Source organism: Poecilia reticulata, chromosome 22 (assembly GCF_904066995.2).
Source record: "Poecilia reticulata chromosome 22, P_reticulata-male-v2, whole genome shotgun sequence".
NCBI classification, from domain to species: domain Eukaryota; kingdom Metazoa; phylum Chordata; class Actinopteri; order Cyprinodontiformes; family Poeciliidae; genus Poecilia; species Poecilia reticulata.
Window position 1 is genome coordinate 2136740 of NC_088851.1, and position 19267 is coordinate 2156006.

At 40.0% G+C, this 19267-nt stretch overlaps 1 protein-coding gene across 3 annotated transcripts in view; it reads left to right on the top strand.

Annotated features, from left to right (window-relative positions):
* The window catches only part of npas3 (neuronal PAS domain protein 3), a 318422-nt gene that overhangs the window by 289402 nt on the left and 9753 nt on the right, over positions 1–19267 (top strand). For all 3 annotated transcript variants that reach the window (XM_008398666.3, XM_008398667.3, XM_008398668.3), the window contains one exon: positions 5058–5164. In XM_008398666.3, coding sequence (XP_008396888.1) covers positions 5058–5164 — 107 coding nt within the window. The remainder of the gene's footprint in view (positions 1–5057; positions 5165–19267) is intronic.

Below are 19267 nucleotides of genomic sequence, written 5' to 3' on the forward strand. Positions count from 1 at the left end.
ATCACACAATTATGCTTGGAAAATATGAAACAAAGAAGTTCTGCCCAGATTTTATGTGCATGAACAGAATGGGGTCGTTGTTTCTTCCAACTCTGAGAAAGAACTGATTCCTCCTTTGTTGCAAAGCATGTACTGACCTTAAGATCTGAATTTGAGAGAAGCTGCTTTGCAAAATGACCTGAAGATAGTGAGATTAGTGATTAAGAGTAAAAAAAAATCACAAAGGAAAATGTGTTGATGACATATTACAGCAGAGCTTCGACCTAAAGTTTTCCTGTCACTTTCATCAGTAAAACTGCCACATAAAACATAAAACCCTGCATAATGCAGCTTGATGCAAACATCTGCTGCATAATTAGGGGTCCAAGAAGGTGGAAGCAAGCGAACACAGCTGCCTTCTATTCATCCATGGACTTGGAACCCTGCTGTAACTGCTGTTTTCTTGATTTTTTCTTTGTTTTTGTTCAGATTAATGCCTTTAGGCTTATTACCAAAATCTTAACATCAAATACATTACATAAATGTTATTTTACTTGATATGATTAGAATCCTTGTATAATAAGAGATTGTTGCTACACCACAGAAAATGCAAATGCTTCTTACAAAGTGGGTTACACTTAATGATGGACCTGCATAACTTATGTAGAGATGCAGTCAAATAGGCAAAATGAATATTTTTGAAGTCTGTCAAATTAAAAATCTTTATTGCCAGCTCAAACAGTGAACAAAGTTGGACAACTCTCAGACATAATGACAGATATTGAGATTAAATTCTCATCCCAAACCTGAAGCCTGGTGTTGGGTTTACACAATATGGAGAACATCCAACACCAGGGAAAGCTGCGGTGAGGAGTTATTTATTTTGTAAACATGTTCTTACAATCTGGACGTTACACTAAAAGTATCTTACATATGTTAATGAATAGCTAAAGTGAATGTGGTTCATGTGGTTATGTGGTCAGCAAAACTATAAATCTGAAATGAACCTAAAACTGAACTTAAAAAAAAATGAACATCATGGTGATCAGCCCCATAGTACAGTGAGCTGATAGATCAGGAGTGGAGAATAGCACCCTGCCCCGAAAATATAATGATGTCATTGCAGTATCAGTTTGAAAATATAATTTTTATTTACTTTTTTCAAATGTTGTATAAAAAATGTTTATACTTTCCACAACAATCACTGGAAAAATCATTGTTGGCAATACAGACTCCAAATCCCTTCTTTAAATTCATGTTTCCACTGACATTATGACAAAACATCTTTGGTGATGTTAAGTCACTTTATCATCACCAGAGTTTTTGGCTTCCTCTACAGACTCTACTGGAACTCTGTCTGGATCAGAATCAAATCGGTTATACATGAATCATTTTTGTTTTTAAATGTACACGACATTCACATTTTAAAATCACTTTTAAAATCAATAATTGTTGCACAGGTCAGGTTTTCAGGGTTTTTTTCATTAAAGTTGGGTCCCAAATTATTCGTATTATACATTAATTATAGCCAAAGCAACATATTATCTGAACAGTAAATAACTCCACATCTTGTATTGTTCAATGATTGAGTCATAAATAATTTTTTGTGCAGAAGTTTGGGGCAATACTTATAAATCAACATTACTAGCAATCAGTATTGCAAAAAAGAGCCGCCAGAGTAAAACACATTGCTAGTTTTCTTACACACACAAATCCTTTATTTCTTAAGTCTACTTTATTAAAATTGCATTTGAATTTCGAAACATACCATCCCAACATTTATGAGAAGATTTTGTATCTCTGTAACTGGAGCCAAACAATGGAACAAACTGAATATGAACTAAGAAAATGTCCAAACATCAACCAATTTAAAAACAAATACAAAGCTATGATACTCACATTGTACAGAGAACTTTAGCTATATGTCAGGTTATTTACAATCATCAATGCTACTATTTTTTTGTCGTATTAGTTAGTTTGTCACCATCTTGTCTATGTCATATAATTTATTATTGAACAGGCATATGAATATTATATCATGATTTTAATTACAATTTTTTGATCAATATTGAGTTGTTTCTTCTCGTGTTTGTTTTGAAAACCAGCTTGAAATAAATAAATACAAACAATGCAAATACATCATATTTTGTCTTTTGACAAACTTCCTGATCACTTAAAGATGTAACAATGTCACAGTTTTTAAACTATCCTACAAATGATTTGACTGTTTCTGCATCAATGTTTCATGGCTATTTCCAAGGATAAAGAAGTTGTCAGCCTTGTTGGAGCTCCGTATTCATGAGGAATATGACCTAATCCTCCCCGGTTTAACAGTGAAATATGTCTCTGATGGTTCTATCGCCTTCCCTCTGTCCAGATAAAGTAGATAGCCATCAGGATCTTGTGCAGGAGCTAACGCCTTGACTGCAAAGATTCATATCAGGCAAAATAAAAAATAAAAAAATAAATACCTCCTTCATGTTTTATAATAAAAAGAGCAGGAAAATGATGGTAGACAGATTGCTTTTTTGTGGGTGGAAAAGTGGATACAATGCAGCAGATGATGATATTCACTGTGGAGCGACAGAAATCGCCGCTGTGTTAAAGAGACAAGCGTCGGTTCCATTACAGCTCAATTTTGAGGATAAGTTTCTATGAGAATGAGAAAATGGAAGGATGCTTTTTCTCCAAAGAACAAAATGGGCTGTTATCTGCCGTACAGACATTAGTCGCCCTCAACCATCTTCGATTTGACTAAAACGGGAAATTGTCTGCTCCATTCTGTGGTATTTTTGTTCATGTTAATCTTTTTAATGCTGATGAGTGTTAGCCATACCCGAACCTGACTGACTAGTTTCTTGTCCCTTAGTCATAAAGCATTTGTTTTAAATGGGAAACGTGTTTCTTGTGAGACTAGTTGGATCACGTTCTTGGTGCTATTAAGTTTTAAAACATTTCTAAAATAACTTTTAGGTTTTTGTAACCAAGAAACCTACAAGAGTTGTAAATGTGAAACAGAAGGACCAAATAATGTCATCCTGACACATTTTGTTGAAAAAAAATGTAGCATTTGAACCAATCACTGATCCCATGTGAGCAGTTATTTTAATACAGATAAACAGGCCAGGAACATTAACATGACACATTATCTATAATAAATATATTTCTGAGGTGGTTGATTCTTTATAATTATTTTAAAACTGTTAAAAGGTGAGATAAAAGAATATGATCAAGTTCTGGACGAGACAATGAAAGTTGTCACACTAAGAGATTACTGTGTTTTTGTTGACTCCAAATCCATTGGATCCTCTTTTATGTATATGTCATAGTTATCAGGGTCAGTCCAGTCCTTCCTGCCCAGATCCACTACAACACGTTTCAAATACAACAAAACAGTTTATGCTCAGTTGACGTTTGCTTTGCTTCACAACAGGCTGAATTAATAAGTAGATGTATTATTGTTACAGACAAGTTGCACATAAAATGACAAGGACACTAAAATGTCCCGACTGGTTAATAACAAAGAGATTCAGTTTCAGTTCAGCTGGTTAATAACATGCCGCCTCAAGGTACTTTCCAAAAAAACATCACTTCAGTCTATTCACACACATTCCAATTGATCCTAGTTATCAGTGCGAGGGCAGTCCAGTTCTGTTCCCTCCTCCCTGCTTGGCGCTGGGCGGTCTTCCTGCCAGGGGTTGGTTGGGGCCCCTGGCCGCCGGGAGGACCGGCTCCGGGGCGTGGCCTGTGTGGCAGTGTGACTGGGTCAGGGGGGCGTGACACCCTACATTTCACCCGATGCCTCTTTGGCCTGGGGGCTGCTGCTCCTGTGCTGCTCTGATGACCAACCTCAGTCTGGGATAAATTGACCCTCGGCTGGTGCCCTGTGTTACTAGCCTGTCCTGCTGCAGCCTTCCAGAGCCTAGTCCAGGGGTGGGCAATCCTGGTCCTGGAGGGCCGGTGTCCTGCAACTCTTCGATGTCTCCCAGGTCCAACACTTGAATCCAACAGCTGAATCGCCTACTCAGTGCAGTCAAGTTCTCCAGAGTCCTGCTAACGACCTCATTATTTGACTCAGGTGTGTTGAAGTAGAGACACATCTAAAAGTTGCAGCAGACTGGCCCTCCAGGCCTGGAGTTGCCCACCCCTGGACTAGTCCAGCCACCCTTTGCTGCTTTCTATGTTTTTGCAACTCTACACCTCGACACAAACACACTTACACAGACAATACACAAATATGGATGGATGCAGGTCATACAAATACAGTTACTAATACAGCAATGTGGCCTGCCTGCTCTGACTGCAGTCTTGGTTCAGTCAAGTCAATCACTGAATTAAAATTCAATCTTGAGGTATTTTTGTTGTAGAGCAAATATTCTCTGGCAACCAGCTCAGTTATATAGTGTGGCTGAAATGCTACAAGATGACGTAGCGTAACCAGCCAGTGAAAAGCATGTCCCTGATTTTTTCATTTTAATACAGTTTTGTGTCACTTGCTGCACTATCCTTTTCTACTTAATGTTCATTTCGAGAGTAGCATGAAGGATTATATACATGTGTTATCTTTGACTGCATGACTTTTATTTTTGGGGGGTCTCTAAATTAAAATCAGACTAAATGCAGGAAACCGCTTTGACATTATGAGATGTGAAAGATTTTTATCAGTCCTTTTATAGTCACACTATTCTTTAATGTTCACACAAAAGTTGGCATAATATTTTGGCATATGCTCAACCAAAGGGAATGAACAAGAACACAAAAAATACATTAACATTTTTCATAAATGTTTCAACCATCCACATAAAAACTGGAATTTTAACATACTTATCTTGCCCATAGTCAAAAATTTTTGATATGTGGCCCTGTTCACTAATCGTTAGGGAGACGATCTTTAAACTGAACAACCTTTTGGGACACATTAGAAAAAAAATGTCCTTGTTAACTTGGGGTCTGCTTCTGTGTTTTTGTGAAACTAGAAATCAAAAATAAAAACTGCATACATGATTCTGTGTCTGTGAGGGTTTGACCTGTAGGTCTTCTTCCTCTTTTTATTTTGCTACATGTTTCATTTGTTTCAGAATCAGTGATTACATGGACCTGACCCCCGTGGACATTGTAGGAAAGAGGTGCTACCAGTTCATTCATGCAGAAGACGTAGAGGGGATCAGACAGAGTCACCTGGACTGTGAGTACCTTCACCACTTCTGTCCCACTGCAGCCATAAAAACATCTGTCTTTATCATGGCTTTAGCTGTGTTTGTGTAATTTATTTTCACACATTTCTCAAAAAAACTAGTTTGAGTATTTCCATGGCAACTGAATCAGCTTATAAATCAGTATTAATTGTTTTACTGATGGTAAATAATGAGCGAATTGTAGCCAAAAGGTATCTCCAAAAACAAACAGCTAGCCTGCCACCCCCAGACACAAGGCACCACCAGAGAACCGAACGCCGTACGCCCCCTCTGAGGAAAAGCACAAGCTGCCAAGCCAAAGAGGCACCTTTTCACCCAGCCACACCGTCTTCCACCATGCAGACCAAGCCCAGGGTCTGCATGGGCCGGTGCTCTATGGAATTCAGTTCAAAGAGAGGAAGAGCACAGTACCACTCCATTTAGTGAACGAGCCCCAGCATTGTCAAAAGGGAAAGTACACTTCGGTCCTTGCGGGTCACTGTCCTGCAATTCTTAGATGCCTCCCTGGTTCAACACACTTCAAATAAACATTTTAATCACCACCTCAGTGCAGTGAAGTGCTCCAGAGTCCTGCTAATGACCTCATTATTTGACCCTGTGTTTTGAATCCGAGATACGTCTAAAAGTTTCAGGACACCGGTCCTGGAGATTGGAGCTGGCCACCCCTGCCTTAGCTAGTCCAAAGCATGCCCAGGACCCATACACCACCTGACAGCCAACTGTTTAAATGAAGAAGGTAAAGTTTGAGCAATAGACTTGTTTGAACATCAAATAAACCCTCATGATTTTAAAGTCTGTTTGACTGTGAACACAACAGTTTGACCTCAGTCACATGAAATAAGTAGACTTTGCTATAATTTTTTATTTTTTTTCTTGGGATTTGGTTTTCCAAATCCCAAGAAATCATGCATAGACATGCATAGAACCAAAGACCTCTGTAACAGAACAAGGTTTAGGAACTGAACGGAGCCGTTCAGTCGGTGTTGGCCACACTTCTAAATATCAAATTAACAGCTGCCTCGCTTAGCTCAACACTGCTCTTCTCAGTGTAGGATGATTGTTTACAGCCAGGCAATTTTCATCAAGACATATGTTGCAGAAAAACATTAGCAATTGGGTAAGATTTAAAACTTCAAGAGTCTACCAGGCCTCCAGGAAGCAATTGTTCTCGATAGGCGAGGGCCCAGACCCTCCAAAAGAAGCAAAGTGTATAACAAAGGGGGCTGGTTTTTACCAGAGGTAGGGTTAGCACTAGACTACAGCAATATAAAATCTCAAAAAGAATTGTACAGGGGCTGGACTGAAAGGTTTAAGAAGAGCTTTTTTATTGTTTAGAACAGTGGTCCCCAACTTTTTCATTACCGCGGACAGGTCAAGACAGCTGTGGCCCGGGGGGCAGGGGGGTGAACCGTCAGATAAGGCTTCTGCATGTTGGTGTTTATCGCAGCCTGTGGGGTTTTCACTGACTGGGAATGAGAATACAGCCTGTTGAATGTGACAGGTAGCCAATCAGAAAGCGCGGTGACGTAAGAACAGAGGGGAATCCCAAACAGCTGACATACCGCGCAACTGTGATATCGGAGATGATATGTGGAAATGTTTATTATTATATGTAAATGTCATTATTATATATGTTTATTCAGTTAAAAATGTTAACTATGAAAAAACACAGTCACCTCCAAATCATAGTGCAGCAAATAGAGCGGCTGCTCCCGTCGTCTTTTATCCACCGCCTTTTCTTTTTGTTACGTCTTTTATCTCTTAAAATGACTCCGCATCTTGATATTGCTTCTACATAGTCATCCGTGTTTGGTTATTCTAAATTCCCGTATGCTATGTTGGGGGTTTTGTGGATTTTCTTCTGGAATCGCGTTGTTCTTGAATGGAATCGGTTTGTGTTGCTCCTGCCGTGGAGACACGAACCGATCTAACCAGTTGTACTTTTATCAGCTCTGTAGTCACAGACGTTTGGAGAATCGGCAGGCAATTCTTAAATATTGCCGTCTAAACCAGGCTTAAGACTCACAAGCTCTACTCATCTCCTCTCTACCACTGCCCAAACCCTCTCTGACTCTGGTTGCTATGATAACGTTTACATATCCCTTCAAAATAAGATACAGATGCGCCACAAAAACGAACATTTTACCTTCGTGAAAATTTTAACTCACGATAATGACTAACGGGAGCCCTGAGCTTGTTTTTCTGCAAGGAGACGGTCCCATCTGGGAGTGATGAGAGACAATAACACCCGACGTGTTGCTTGAGCACAGCCTGCTTGGTCTCTACGTGGCGAAGCAGTTTGAAGCTTCATTGCCTCATTAGCAGCCGGTCGCCGCATGTTACGCAGAGTGGGCTTGTAATGTGGGACTCACCTACCAGTCCAGGATAAATCCGGTAGGTTTTATCCTGGAAGGGCCTTTGCAAAGAAAAGGCCCTTCTTTGCAAAGGGCCTTTTCCCTTTGCAAAGAAACTTTCCAAAGACATCTGATCTGTTTCTTACTCATTTTGCTGCTTGTGGGCTCAATGTGGGCACGCAAGTAACCGAGAGAATCCGGTTAAAGGATTTTCAAAATAAAAGATCCTCCAGACTCAATACATAAAACAGAAATATTTAATTATTTCTTGCGCGACCCAGTACCAATTGGTCCATGGACCGGGGGTTCGGGACCACTGGTTTAGAACACCTGCTCAGCCAGAAAAATAAACTCATATACACGGCAGTCAGCTTAAAGAACAATGACTTAAATATTTTAGATCTTACGGTCAGAAGGCCCAGCTCCAGGCCTATGTACATTGATGGTAAAAGGGCTGCTTGAAGCAACTGAAAAGAAGTTCAAGCACTCATGGTGTAACAGTGGCTGAGAGAGATTCCTGTAACTGGTGGGTTGCCAGTTTGAACTCCTGCTCTGTCCATCATAGTCATTGTGCTGCTGTGTACCTGGACAAGACGTTTCACCTGCATTCCATGCCATGGTGATCATACGGCCTGGTGGCACCAACTGAGTGGCAGCTGGGGCTGGAATGTATCTTTCCACCATCAGTGTGTAAATGTCTGTATGAATGTCCTCGGACTTGATATAACTCCATACATGTACAAGGCCATTTACCATTTACATGGTTAACAGCCATTTTAACCCCTTAAAACACTCGGATGCATGTCTAAGAGTTGATGAGGACACCGCTGTCCTCATAGCAGTTATGGTGTTTTAAATATGCTCTTTCCCTCTGAAAGTTACCAGACAGAACATTCTGATAAACCTCTGCTTCCAACCTCCAGCTGTAGCTTTATGTTTCGCTCCACAGTAAGTGTAAATATCCTTTGTACTGCCTGGTGGAGGAATATTATTGCAGCTGTGTTTCCGCTTTTGAAAGTTTAAGGCCTCTTACAGACTGTGCTCCTCTCTCGTTTCTTTACTAAGTTTTCTCTCCGCTGCAGCTCTACAATCTTATTACTGCTGTCAGTAGGCACAATGCACCCAGTGGCACCACGGACACACATGTGCAAGCTGTGGTTTTGCTGGGCCTTTTAGAGTCTGTCTGGATGATTTGCAGCACTGTGTTTGTTGCAGCAGTCAGATCTTTACAGTGGCAGTAAAAGCTGAGGAGGCATTCAGAGCAGCGCAGCGTTTCACGGTTCGTCTGATGCAGTCAGGGTGTTTAGGCAGAAGGCCAAATAATAACAAGCACACAGCAAGGACAACTGGCCTGATGGTAGTCAAATGTTGACAGCAGCTGTCCGATTCTCTCATATGCTTGCCCCTGTATCTGATTATTGTGACACAGAGAAAGCATTCCTTCTTGTCTTCAATGGATAGTTCAGGTCTTTTGAAGTTGGGTCGTGTGAGGAACATAAAGTGTTTTTTAAAGGTGTTTTTAGAAGCTGTGCGCTTTGCTGTAGCGTCCAGACAAGATTTGAAAATATTCTTCGGGTTTTGTTATTTATTGCACAATTAAAACATCTACAAAGAATTAAAATGCCACTGTTGTCACAATACTTGTTGTCAAATAAATAGAGTGTTATTGTGTAATGTTGATTTTGAATGATTCTTTGTGTTTTGGTTAGAAATCTTTGCAATCCGAAGAGGAATTTGTCCTCTCACTCCTACAGAGTAAAACTTATTTACAGCTGCTAATGTTACATGGCATTTTAAAAAAGAGCCACTTATTACTTTTAATACTTATCTATTGTAGGTTTTTTTTCTGTCATTTTTAAAGAACCATCATTTTATTTCTTTGTTTAGGTTTTTAAATGAAGAGAAACATGAAGATAGATATGTGTTCTTGGTTAGTACTTGTGGAAAATGATGTAAAAAAACAAACTTGAGCTAAAAATATTTACTGAATAATTGAATGTATTTACTCAATGAAAAAGCTCCTACAACCTGAATTTGTTGTATCTATGTTTAAAAACACATTCAGTAGTTTTTATAAGTTTTATCCAGTTATCAAAGGTGCAAAGAGAAACATGACTAAAATTGTGTGTGTGCGTGTGTGTGTGTGCGTGTGTGCGTGTGTGTGTGTGTGCGTGTGTGTGTGTGTGTGCGTGTGTGTGCGTGCGTGTGTGCGTGTGTGTGTGTGTGTGTGTGTGTGTGCGTGTGTGTGTGTGTGTGTGTGTGTGTGTGTGTGTGTGTGCGTGTGTGCGTGTGCGTGCGTGTGCGTGTGTGTGTGTGTGTGTGTGTGTGTGTGTGTGTGTGTGTGTGTGTGTGTGTGTGTGTGTGTGTGTGTGTGTGTGTGTGTGTGTGTGTGTGTGTGGTTGTTTGTGCTGTGCATCTGGATGCAGCAAGACATTAATTGTACATTTCTGAAAGTTCTGTATGATGAGATAGTTGAGTTAGGTGGTGGATCTTCCCTGTGCTCGGGCAAAAGACTAGCTGTCTTTTGAGACACAGTCCGACCTTTGACCCCGATAAAGCCTCTCACTGCTGTTGGCTGCTGCCCAGTAACTCTAGGACAACATCTGTAAGAGAAGAGTTAAAAGAACAAAAGAACAAACAGCTGCCTTCTCCCAGGCCACATTCTCTCCTGTACGTGCAGCAAGATGAGCACCAATGATGTGACGAAGAAAGCTTTACTACCTGGCTTCTCCATCATGGTCTGGGATCTGTTAGAAATGGAACAATGAAGCTTTGAGTTGTGTTGGGCCGGTCTCATTCTTGACTGAGGAGAGTCAAGGTCAGAATGTTTCATCAATGACATGTTAACCCTGGTGAAACCAGCAACATAACCCTCCACTCTCTGTGGCCTCCTGATCACTAAACCTCACTAAAAACACGAAGACGAGTGGAAACCAAAGTTTGAAAGAGCAGATGTTGGTAAGTTAAACATTATGGCTGTCCTTTGTGAGCCTGATAATTAAAACTAGGTCAATATTTATTTCCATTTTCAGTCCTAAAATGTCGGTATATTAAAATCTGTTTCTTTCAAACTAATAATAATTTTTAACTGGCAACCTGATGATGATCCAGCAGTATGAACCTCAAATACCGATACATTTCCTTCCTGGGTTTTAGATTTTGAGTGAGGGTGTATGATATATATCCAGCACAAAAAAAGTGACACGCTGAAACTTTTCTGTCTTTTTTTTTTACCAAAGTTTTTAAGCTCCTAACATTCTGAGTGGTAATCAGGTAAGAACTTTACACTGGCCTTGAAGGGTCAGAAAGAATGAGGTGGGTTAGATTAGAATGTGTAAAACACACACAAAAAAAGGTGTGCAGTTGTGAGGCAGATGATTCCTCACTGCGGTGAGGACGGGAGGTCAGGAAGGCGAGCCGGCTGCCAGCAGTTTAAACGACTTGGTTTTAGAGGAGCATATTCTAATAAAGCACCTTCAGTCACCCCGGCTGCTGGTTTTATTCAGTTTCTTTCAAAATTCATTTCTTTGTGAAAAGCCGGCTTTGAGAAACGGGAGTGCAGGAAAGGGTCTATGTCTCTTCTTTTTTCCCTTTAACCAAGCCCAGCCGGTGGAGTGTTGGTGATGTTGCTGTGAAAGATGGCTTTTTGTTCCTGGACCGTTTGATTTGGTGATTTATTAGCATGCCAGCGATTCTCCAGAGCCTGGTCCGAAAGCAGATAACAACTAAACCTTTTCAGCAGACCTTATGAACCCATCTGCCTAACTGGATAATGACAGATATTGTTTCTGGGGAAGGTATCACTTTTATATCTCCTTTGTCCTTTTTCTTTAAACTCTCAAAAAGACCCAAGCCAGGTTTTCTGATCCACTTAGATCAGCATGATTAGTAATAATTATGAAGATTCCTCCAGTAGGAGGAGAAATTCCATATTTTTTGTGAGGTGCCATAAGAGATATCTTCTGACATTCATGTACAGCTCTGAATGACAGACCCTTCACTCACTGCATTGTTGAACTCATGATGCCCCCACTGATAAAGTCTATCACCTTAGATATGAAAGGATCTTCATTCCCTCTGCCGGTCTGTCTGTGAACCAGATTGTGTCCAACAGTAACCATTGTCTCCGGATGCTTCATTATTAAAAATGGTAATAGAATAGATGTTGTGTGGTGCAGTGATTAGAGTGGGCACCGCGCGCACAGAGGCCACAGACCTCAACGCCGCCGTCCCGAGTTCGAGTCCCGTCCTCAGTGCCTTGTGGCTATTGCCTTCCCCGTTTTCTCTGCCTTTTTTCTGTTGGATTACTTTCAAATAAAGACCACAGGAGCCGAAAAAAAAATCTTTAAAAAATGGCTGTAGAAAGTAATTGCAGATCTGTTAATGTAAACAAAAGAATAATAATAAATTTTTGAGATGGACTAGCGACCTGTCCAGGGAGACCTCTCACCCATTGACAGCTGGAGATAGGCACATGCACCTCTTGCAACCCCAGTAGGGGTTGGTTGGTTGGTTGGTTGGTTGGTTGGATGGATGGATGGATGGATGGATGGATGGATGGATGGATGGATGGATGGATGGATGGATGGATGGATGGATGGATGGATGGATGGATGGATGGATGGATGGATGGATGGATGGATGGATGGATGGATGGATGGAATTGTATTTTAATGCATTATATGTGTAAATGTCAAAGTGCTGTGGAATTACAATGAAAACATGAACCAATATAAAAACAATAAAAACTCACTTAACACATAAACTAACACTGTGTTGGAACATCTTTCGATTGAATTCCACCATTCAGTAATCTGTGGTAGGCTTCTCCTGGAATCTAACACTCTGACTTCAAAGTTGTCAGAATGTCGCACGTTGTCAGGATATCCACTGGTGACACTACAGATTTTCTTTGTCAGATTTTGCATTGAACTTGGGCTAACCCAATATTTTGATTTGCTTCCTTTGCTGATTTGGACCTATAAAAGTTCCAGTTTGGTTCCTTCAGATGATGACACTTTCTTCCTCGATATTTTAGTAGACTTGGCTTGCATTCACACCAGTGCTGTTTTAATCAGTTTTACAGCACAAGGCATTATAGGTAAATACAACAAGAACAAATGTGTGATTCTAGAGCTAGAGGGTGAAATGACTTGTGGCCTTTTATCAGTAACAAAAGAGAAATCTACTAGAATCTAATGGCACTCCATTTTTATTTACATTTCACGAAGAAGGAAGTTGAAATCTTCTGTCTTCTTCAGATGTTTTTGTGTAGTTTCGTTCGAAGGTGTAGCGCCCCCACATATCAAAACTACACTCACTGAAGGTGTAAAAATGTTTGAAATGATCATTAATGGTCTCATTTATAACCGTCACAAAACCTGGCATTTTTGTCGTGTGTATCAATCCAACCTATTAATATAGTTTTTAAGGCAATTCGAAGTGCGTTCGGGCATTATTGAAGAAAAGCTGCATCAGGTTGAGACCTGAGCGCATATTAATATTTTCAGAGCAGTCTGATGATGTTTGATCTGCCTGATCTCACAGCAAAACATAAAGCACTAAACTTCACATGAGTATTCTAGAAAAAGGCAGTTATTCTCGCAAATGAGTAGAGTGAGAGTTTATGCCAGTATGCTGGTAAAAAAAACAGACATACGGCATTACTTTTTGTGGGATTTATTTGAACGTCTATTTTTTGGTTTTTCCATTGCTGCAGGAGTTAGGGAGTTAGAGAATCAATCAACATGCATTTTGGAGGGATAGGGTGTTCTCTGAACAGGGATCTAAATTTTAAAAGGCTTCTTTTTAAGTGTAGCACACAGGATGATCCCTTTCTGTGAGAAGGTGTCACTCGCTAAGTCTCTATCATTACCTGCTGACAAGCCGGTCTTAGCTTGGGTCAGATCTCAAAGTCAGTATGTCCTAGTTTCCACTCCAAGAACAGAGAAACATTAAAAAAAAGATATAGAAGGTGAACTGCAGTTTTCACAAGGAAACGAAAGGTAAAGGAAGGAGAGATTTGTCAGCAGAGCAAAGGGAGTGGGTGAAAGAAAGGCAGAGAAATGGGAACTTTAGATTCACAGGCAGAAAAAGAAAAGAGGATAAAATCCATGTCTTCCCAAGGACAGATGAGAAAATGAACAGTTTTGTTGGGGTGAAAAAGGGAAGATATGCAGAAAGAAAAAAATAGATTGTTATACTTCCAGGAAGTAAAAGATTATGCAACAGCTTTTTCTAAACAGTAGAAATGAGTCAGACTGGAGATGATGAATTTTCTTAGTTAATGGTAATGCAAATTAGTAATAATGAGCAACAACATGGAAACTAAAGGCTATCAGTTGACTGAGCAGATTCTGCAGAGGTTTAGTGCAGTTATTAAAGTTAATAAAATGTAAAAATTGTTAATGAAATGCAAAGCGATTAGAAGAAAAGACAAAAGGAGACCGGACCAAGAATTAGAGATGCAAAAAAGTTTTTTGATTTATTTTCATCTTTTGGTAAAACCGAGATCAATTTCAACAATAGAGTAAATGTCGCAAAATACCACAGACAGGATGTGAGAGAGAAAAGCTGGAAAAAAAAAGAAGAAATAAACAAAAAAGTGAAAACTCTGTGGATTTAAGCCTGCAGGCGTTTCAGCAGAGCTCGTCTCTCAGGACCAACACTGCCTTTAATGAATCCTCACCGACACACACTAAAAAAGGCATATTTTATCCTCTCGGATAAAACACACACACTTGTTGTAAAACACACACACAGAAAACCTTTTAGAACACTAGGATAACAGAAGAAGACTGGCTCTGTGGATGAGGCTGGATGAAGGGACGGAGTCAGCAGCATCACATGCTGACTTTCCTCTCACTTTTTTGCAGTTTTAGGTTTCCGTCTCAGAATGAAGTCTCTGGTATTGCTGCATTTTTACGTCTTTCCAAATTAAAAGCATTGGTTGTTCTGCAATGAAATACAGATAAAATGATCTCACTTTGCAAAGAAGCCTCCCACCAAAAGTATAACATGTGTATTACAAACAAATACAGAAAAGTAAATGCTGGTAGAGATTAGATAAGTCAATACTTATTTAATGATTGCACAACTAAAGATTGTTGAAAGAAAACATAGCTGTCCTCTGCTTCAATACAGAACTTGTCACCTGTTTGATGAAGACAGACCTCCAGGAAGAAGCAGCCTGTGATTTGTCTCAGAGCTGGGACTGTAGTCACAGAGCGGCTCAGTCTGCAGCGGGAAAACATTTCCTTTGGTTCAGAGCTTCTCTCTTTGCAGTGGAGGACGGCTGTTTACAGAGCAGGCAGTCTGCAGTAAGCATCATAGTGTCAAAGTGGCGCATTGCAAACGTCTCGGCCAAACGTTAGTCATTGGGTACAATTCTAAACATTAACAGAGTTCATTAAGGAATTGTTTCTGAACAGCAGGGAGCCCTGACAAAGAGGGCTGGTTCTGACCAGGACAGAGAACTCCAGTTCTTTAGGCACCAACTAGACCTGATGTTTACCAATCAGTCACAGAACACACAATGCAGTTAATTTGTTTTCGTAATGAACTTTGAAGCCCTTCAGCCCCTACAATCCAAAAATATTTAAGAGCTACACCAGCTCTCTTAAACTCCAGTCCTCAGGGGCCGCTGTCCTGTCCCTGTTCCAACACACCTGAATCACCTCCTCAGTATGAGGTCAGAGTCCTGCTGATTACCTGATTATTTGACTGAGGTGAGATAGAGAGGAGACATCTAAAAGCTGCAGGACGCCTCGTCTTTAAGACCTCTTTTTTATACCAACATTATCTCAAACTGCACTTCTTTGAAGCTTTCTGTGCAGATTATCACACCAAGAATGAGGATATGGGTATATATCAGTATTTCAAATATTTTGTCTAAAAAACAAAAAACAAAAGCATGAATGTTGTGCAGCGTGAAGCAGAAATGATCATGTGCCTCCAGTAGGGAAGCAGCGGGTTCCAGTCTGAGTCCTTTGCTAACTAATTTGGTAAAATGACAGACCACAGGTCAGAACTGAAGTGCTGTAAGGATAAACATGAGAACCAGCTTGACCGATTTTATCAGTTGAGATTTTTTATTTTTTTTTTTACATCATTACGATTAGGACAGATAACTTGGTTAAAATATGTGATAAATACCAATGATCAATGAATGAGAAGTGTGACAGGTGATGAAAGAAGAAAAAAATTAATGGTGAAAAAGATGAGAAAAAGTGAAGTGAAGAGACTCAACTTTAAAAGGGAATAGAACTCCTTTAATCGAGCGGTCTCTCTCCTGCAGCCTCAGGCTAGCCTCCAGCACTCCCTTTCTTCCCATCTCCATCTATTCTCCTTCTCTCCCTCTGTCCTTCATTAGTGAACAATCAGTGAGGGAGCCATTTAAAATTGAAGGAGACAAAGAGTAAGGTTTATCATACAGACTGGAGGTTTTTTCGGTCATCTCAGACTACATTTCCCTACATTTGTTTCACCCCGACTTTTTTTTCCCCCCAATGTTTTTCAGCTACTGTCACTGATGTTGAACTGCAGCCGACTGATCTGAACTTTCTGGAAGTGTTAGGAAAATTTACATTGCTGCAATGTGAACAGAAAAGATTAACATAAAACTGTTTTACTTGTGTCAGGCTTGTAGTGAAGAGATGTAAAGGAGGTATCCTGATCTCAGACCCTGACTCCACAGACTGACTCCTCCTGATGCGGAGGAGCGGATGACTGAGCTTGAAGATTTTCAAAAAGGCTCCGAGAAACCAAGTGAAAGATGTCATCAGTTAGAAACAATTACTGCTGTTATGTGGGATCATCTGCTGCTGGGTTAAAACTCCCTGATGACCTACTGCAAGGTTTCTCAACAGCAAAGTATTGGTGAAATCAGTAAGACCTTTATAAAAGAGTTTAACAATATAAAACAGATTGGTGTGACAATGCTTACAGCTGCATTTGTAAACTTCTGAAAAGTCCAGAGGGTGTCGTTGGAGACGAAGCAAACCAGACACAGTTCATCATACTATTTCCGACAAAGGAGTCAAAATAATAATCAAGAGTTGTCTAAGACTCAAGGAGCAATCGCAGACAGATTTAGAAAACCTGAAAAGAAGAGATTCGGATATTCCCATTAATTAACATACATGCATGTTAGTAACTTTTTTTTTTGTTGAAAAGAACAACCAAGACAGAACTCACAAGAGCGGCTCTCTAGATCTATAACGATTTGCCTTCACAGGTGGATGTTTTTCAGCCCTGAAAACACCTAGAAATGATGGTTCCTCATCTCATCTCAAATAGGAAACAAACTTATGAACTTAGTCTTTCTACATACAATAATTGCTGCTATGTGTAAGTTTTACTTCAACTTTTCCATGTCACATTTTTCCAAAAACTGTCTAGAAATATAAGATCAAAGGGTGACAAATGAGTAAATGATCAATCAAATCAATGTAACCAATAAATGCAATTGACTCTTAGTAGAAAACATAAAATGAGTGAAACATTTTTCCAAATATACTGTTGGTAATTCACTTCCATACAGTGGCTTCCATGAACACTCGATGTCCAAGACTCCACTCCTGAATGAAACAGGCTTCCTGGTGAAGCCTGTTTAAAGTTAGCTGCAGCAGACATGCACAAACCAGTGGAACCAGCACAAACCTACTGGCAACACGAGCTGTTGAACTTTGAAAGCCGTCAACAACCTTCGGATCTGCTCAGCTTCCTCCACATCACTCGTACTCATTTATCTATGTTTAGCAATTAAATTAATGGTTCATCAGTGTCAGAAATGTCATCCAAAAATACTCAATATTTGATACAGAGGGAGTGTGGGGAGGATGGTGACTCTAGAAGTCTGGGAATGCTGTTGGTGAACTTTGATAAGACACAACTTTTGAGAGAAGTGGAACAATTTTGATCCACAGTGCAGAGAATGATAAGGTGTATAATGATTCTACATTCCTTTGAATTATTTGGATTGTTAAAGTGTTTATTCATTTGGTGGAACAGTAACGTGTCTGTTGGTGTGGATTCTCATTTAAACTAGGTGAAGACCAGATATTTAGTTGAGATATTTCATTTTATGCAAGTTACTGGAGATTGAAGGATGGCTTCAGAACAAAGTCATTCTCATTGATTGTGTTTAGTCGAGCTGTTTTCTGAGGAGTCAGAGTTATTTTGGACCTGAGCTTGTGTTTAGATTTCACCCACAGAAACAGTCTGCTCCAGCAGTAGCACCTTCTATGTCTCATGGTGTGTGTGGGTGTGTGTCCTCTTCCGTTGGGCATGCTAATATAGCCAGCGTCTCTCTGAGGACCTGCTGTCATCTGTACAGCCACCACTGCCATGCTTGTGCACATGTGTCTGATGGTGTGCATGTGTGTGTATTCACTGTGCTGTTATTTACTCTGTTGTACAAACAAAACAAGGTCACATTCAAGGTGACATGATCTCGCCATCTCTACCTTAACATGCAAACAAGTTATTTTCCCTCCGTCTCTCTGCCTCTCCCCTCCTATGAATAGGCAAATAGAGAAGGAATAAGCAGCAGCCGTCCAACCAAAGTCAATTACTGAAGCCCTGGGGATGTCGTCTTAAACAATGCTATTAGATTCTAATAGTTTTTAATTACTGGCCTTCTTTTTATATAAATCAGCCCTCGCTTTCTCTCTCTTTCTTCTCTGTCATGGAAAGCCTATTTGTGTCCGTAATTAAATTGAGGAGCGGGATATGAATTCAGAGGCCTTTGCTTCTCGTCTCTGACTGTTTCTGTTTGAGCGGCTCCTGATTAATGCCAATACATATTGCTTGAGATAACCATTTAGTGGTTAATTTAGCCAAATTTATTACCCGCGTGCTGTCTCAGGATGAAGCGAGGTTTGGGTGTTGGGTGTTGGGTGTGGGTTGGGGGTTGGGGCCACCTTTGAAAGGAGACATGTGGTTGCTGCAGTGGCACAGCGATGTCTGGTGGAGAGCAGGAGTATTACTTTTATTCACTTATTCGGTGAAAAGCTCATGTTGTGTGTTTGGAAAATGAAAGAACTGACCATGATGTGATCCAGATCAACTTACCTTAACAAACTGAAGAGGTTTAAGTCTCTTAATGACACTAAAAAGTTCAAACCTTAGCTGTAAATAAGGTGTTTTTGTTTCTGAAAGGATAAGAAAAAAATAGCAGTACAGAGGTTAATGTATCATGACTGAATATAATCACCTTTGTCTCTGTTTTTCTTTGTTTTTTTATCTGGGGGTGTGGGGGTGCAGTTGGTGCCTCTAATAGGCGTGTAAGAGGACTCAACATAGACAGGCTAGCAGTAAGTGCTAGTTCTTAGTGAATCATATGTTCAGGACGTCATCTTCTTGTCACTACAACTCTCCATCTGGTGTTCCTGACCTTGAAGTTTTTCTTCTTTAGATCTGTCTTGTGTTACTCAGCTTAAATCTGCAGTGTCTGGCATTTATATAAAAACAGTTTTTTACATATTTATTAAAACTGTTGCTATGTTGTGACAGTTTAATATGTGACAGATAATCTGAAAAAAGCTCCTTTGCTTCCTCCTTGTGGTCCTACTGTCATCTGCAGAAATATACAACTCAGTCAGAATCAACTAATCAGAGCACAGCAGGCGAGGAGGGAATAAAATATCTACAACATAACCATCACACTGGTATCTAACATTGTGTGTTTTTACCTGACGATAAACTTAGATAAAGTTATCATTATGGTATCACGATAAT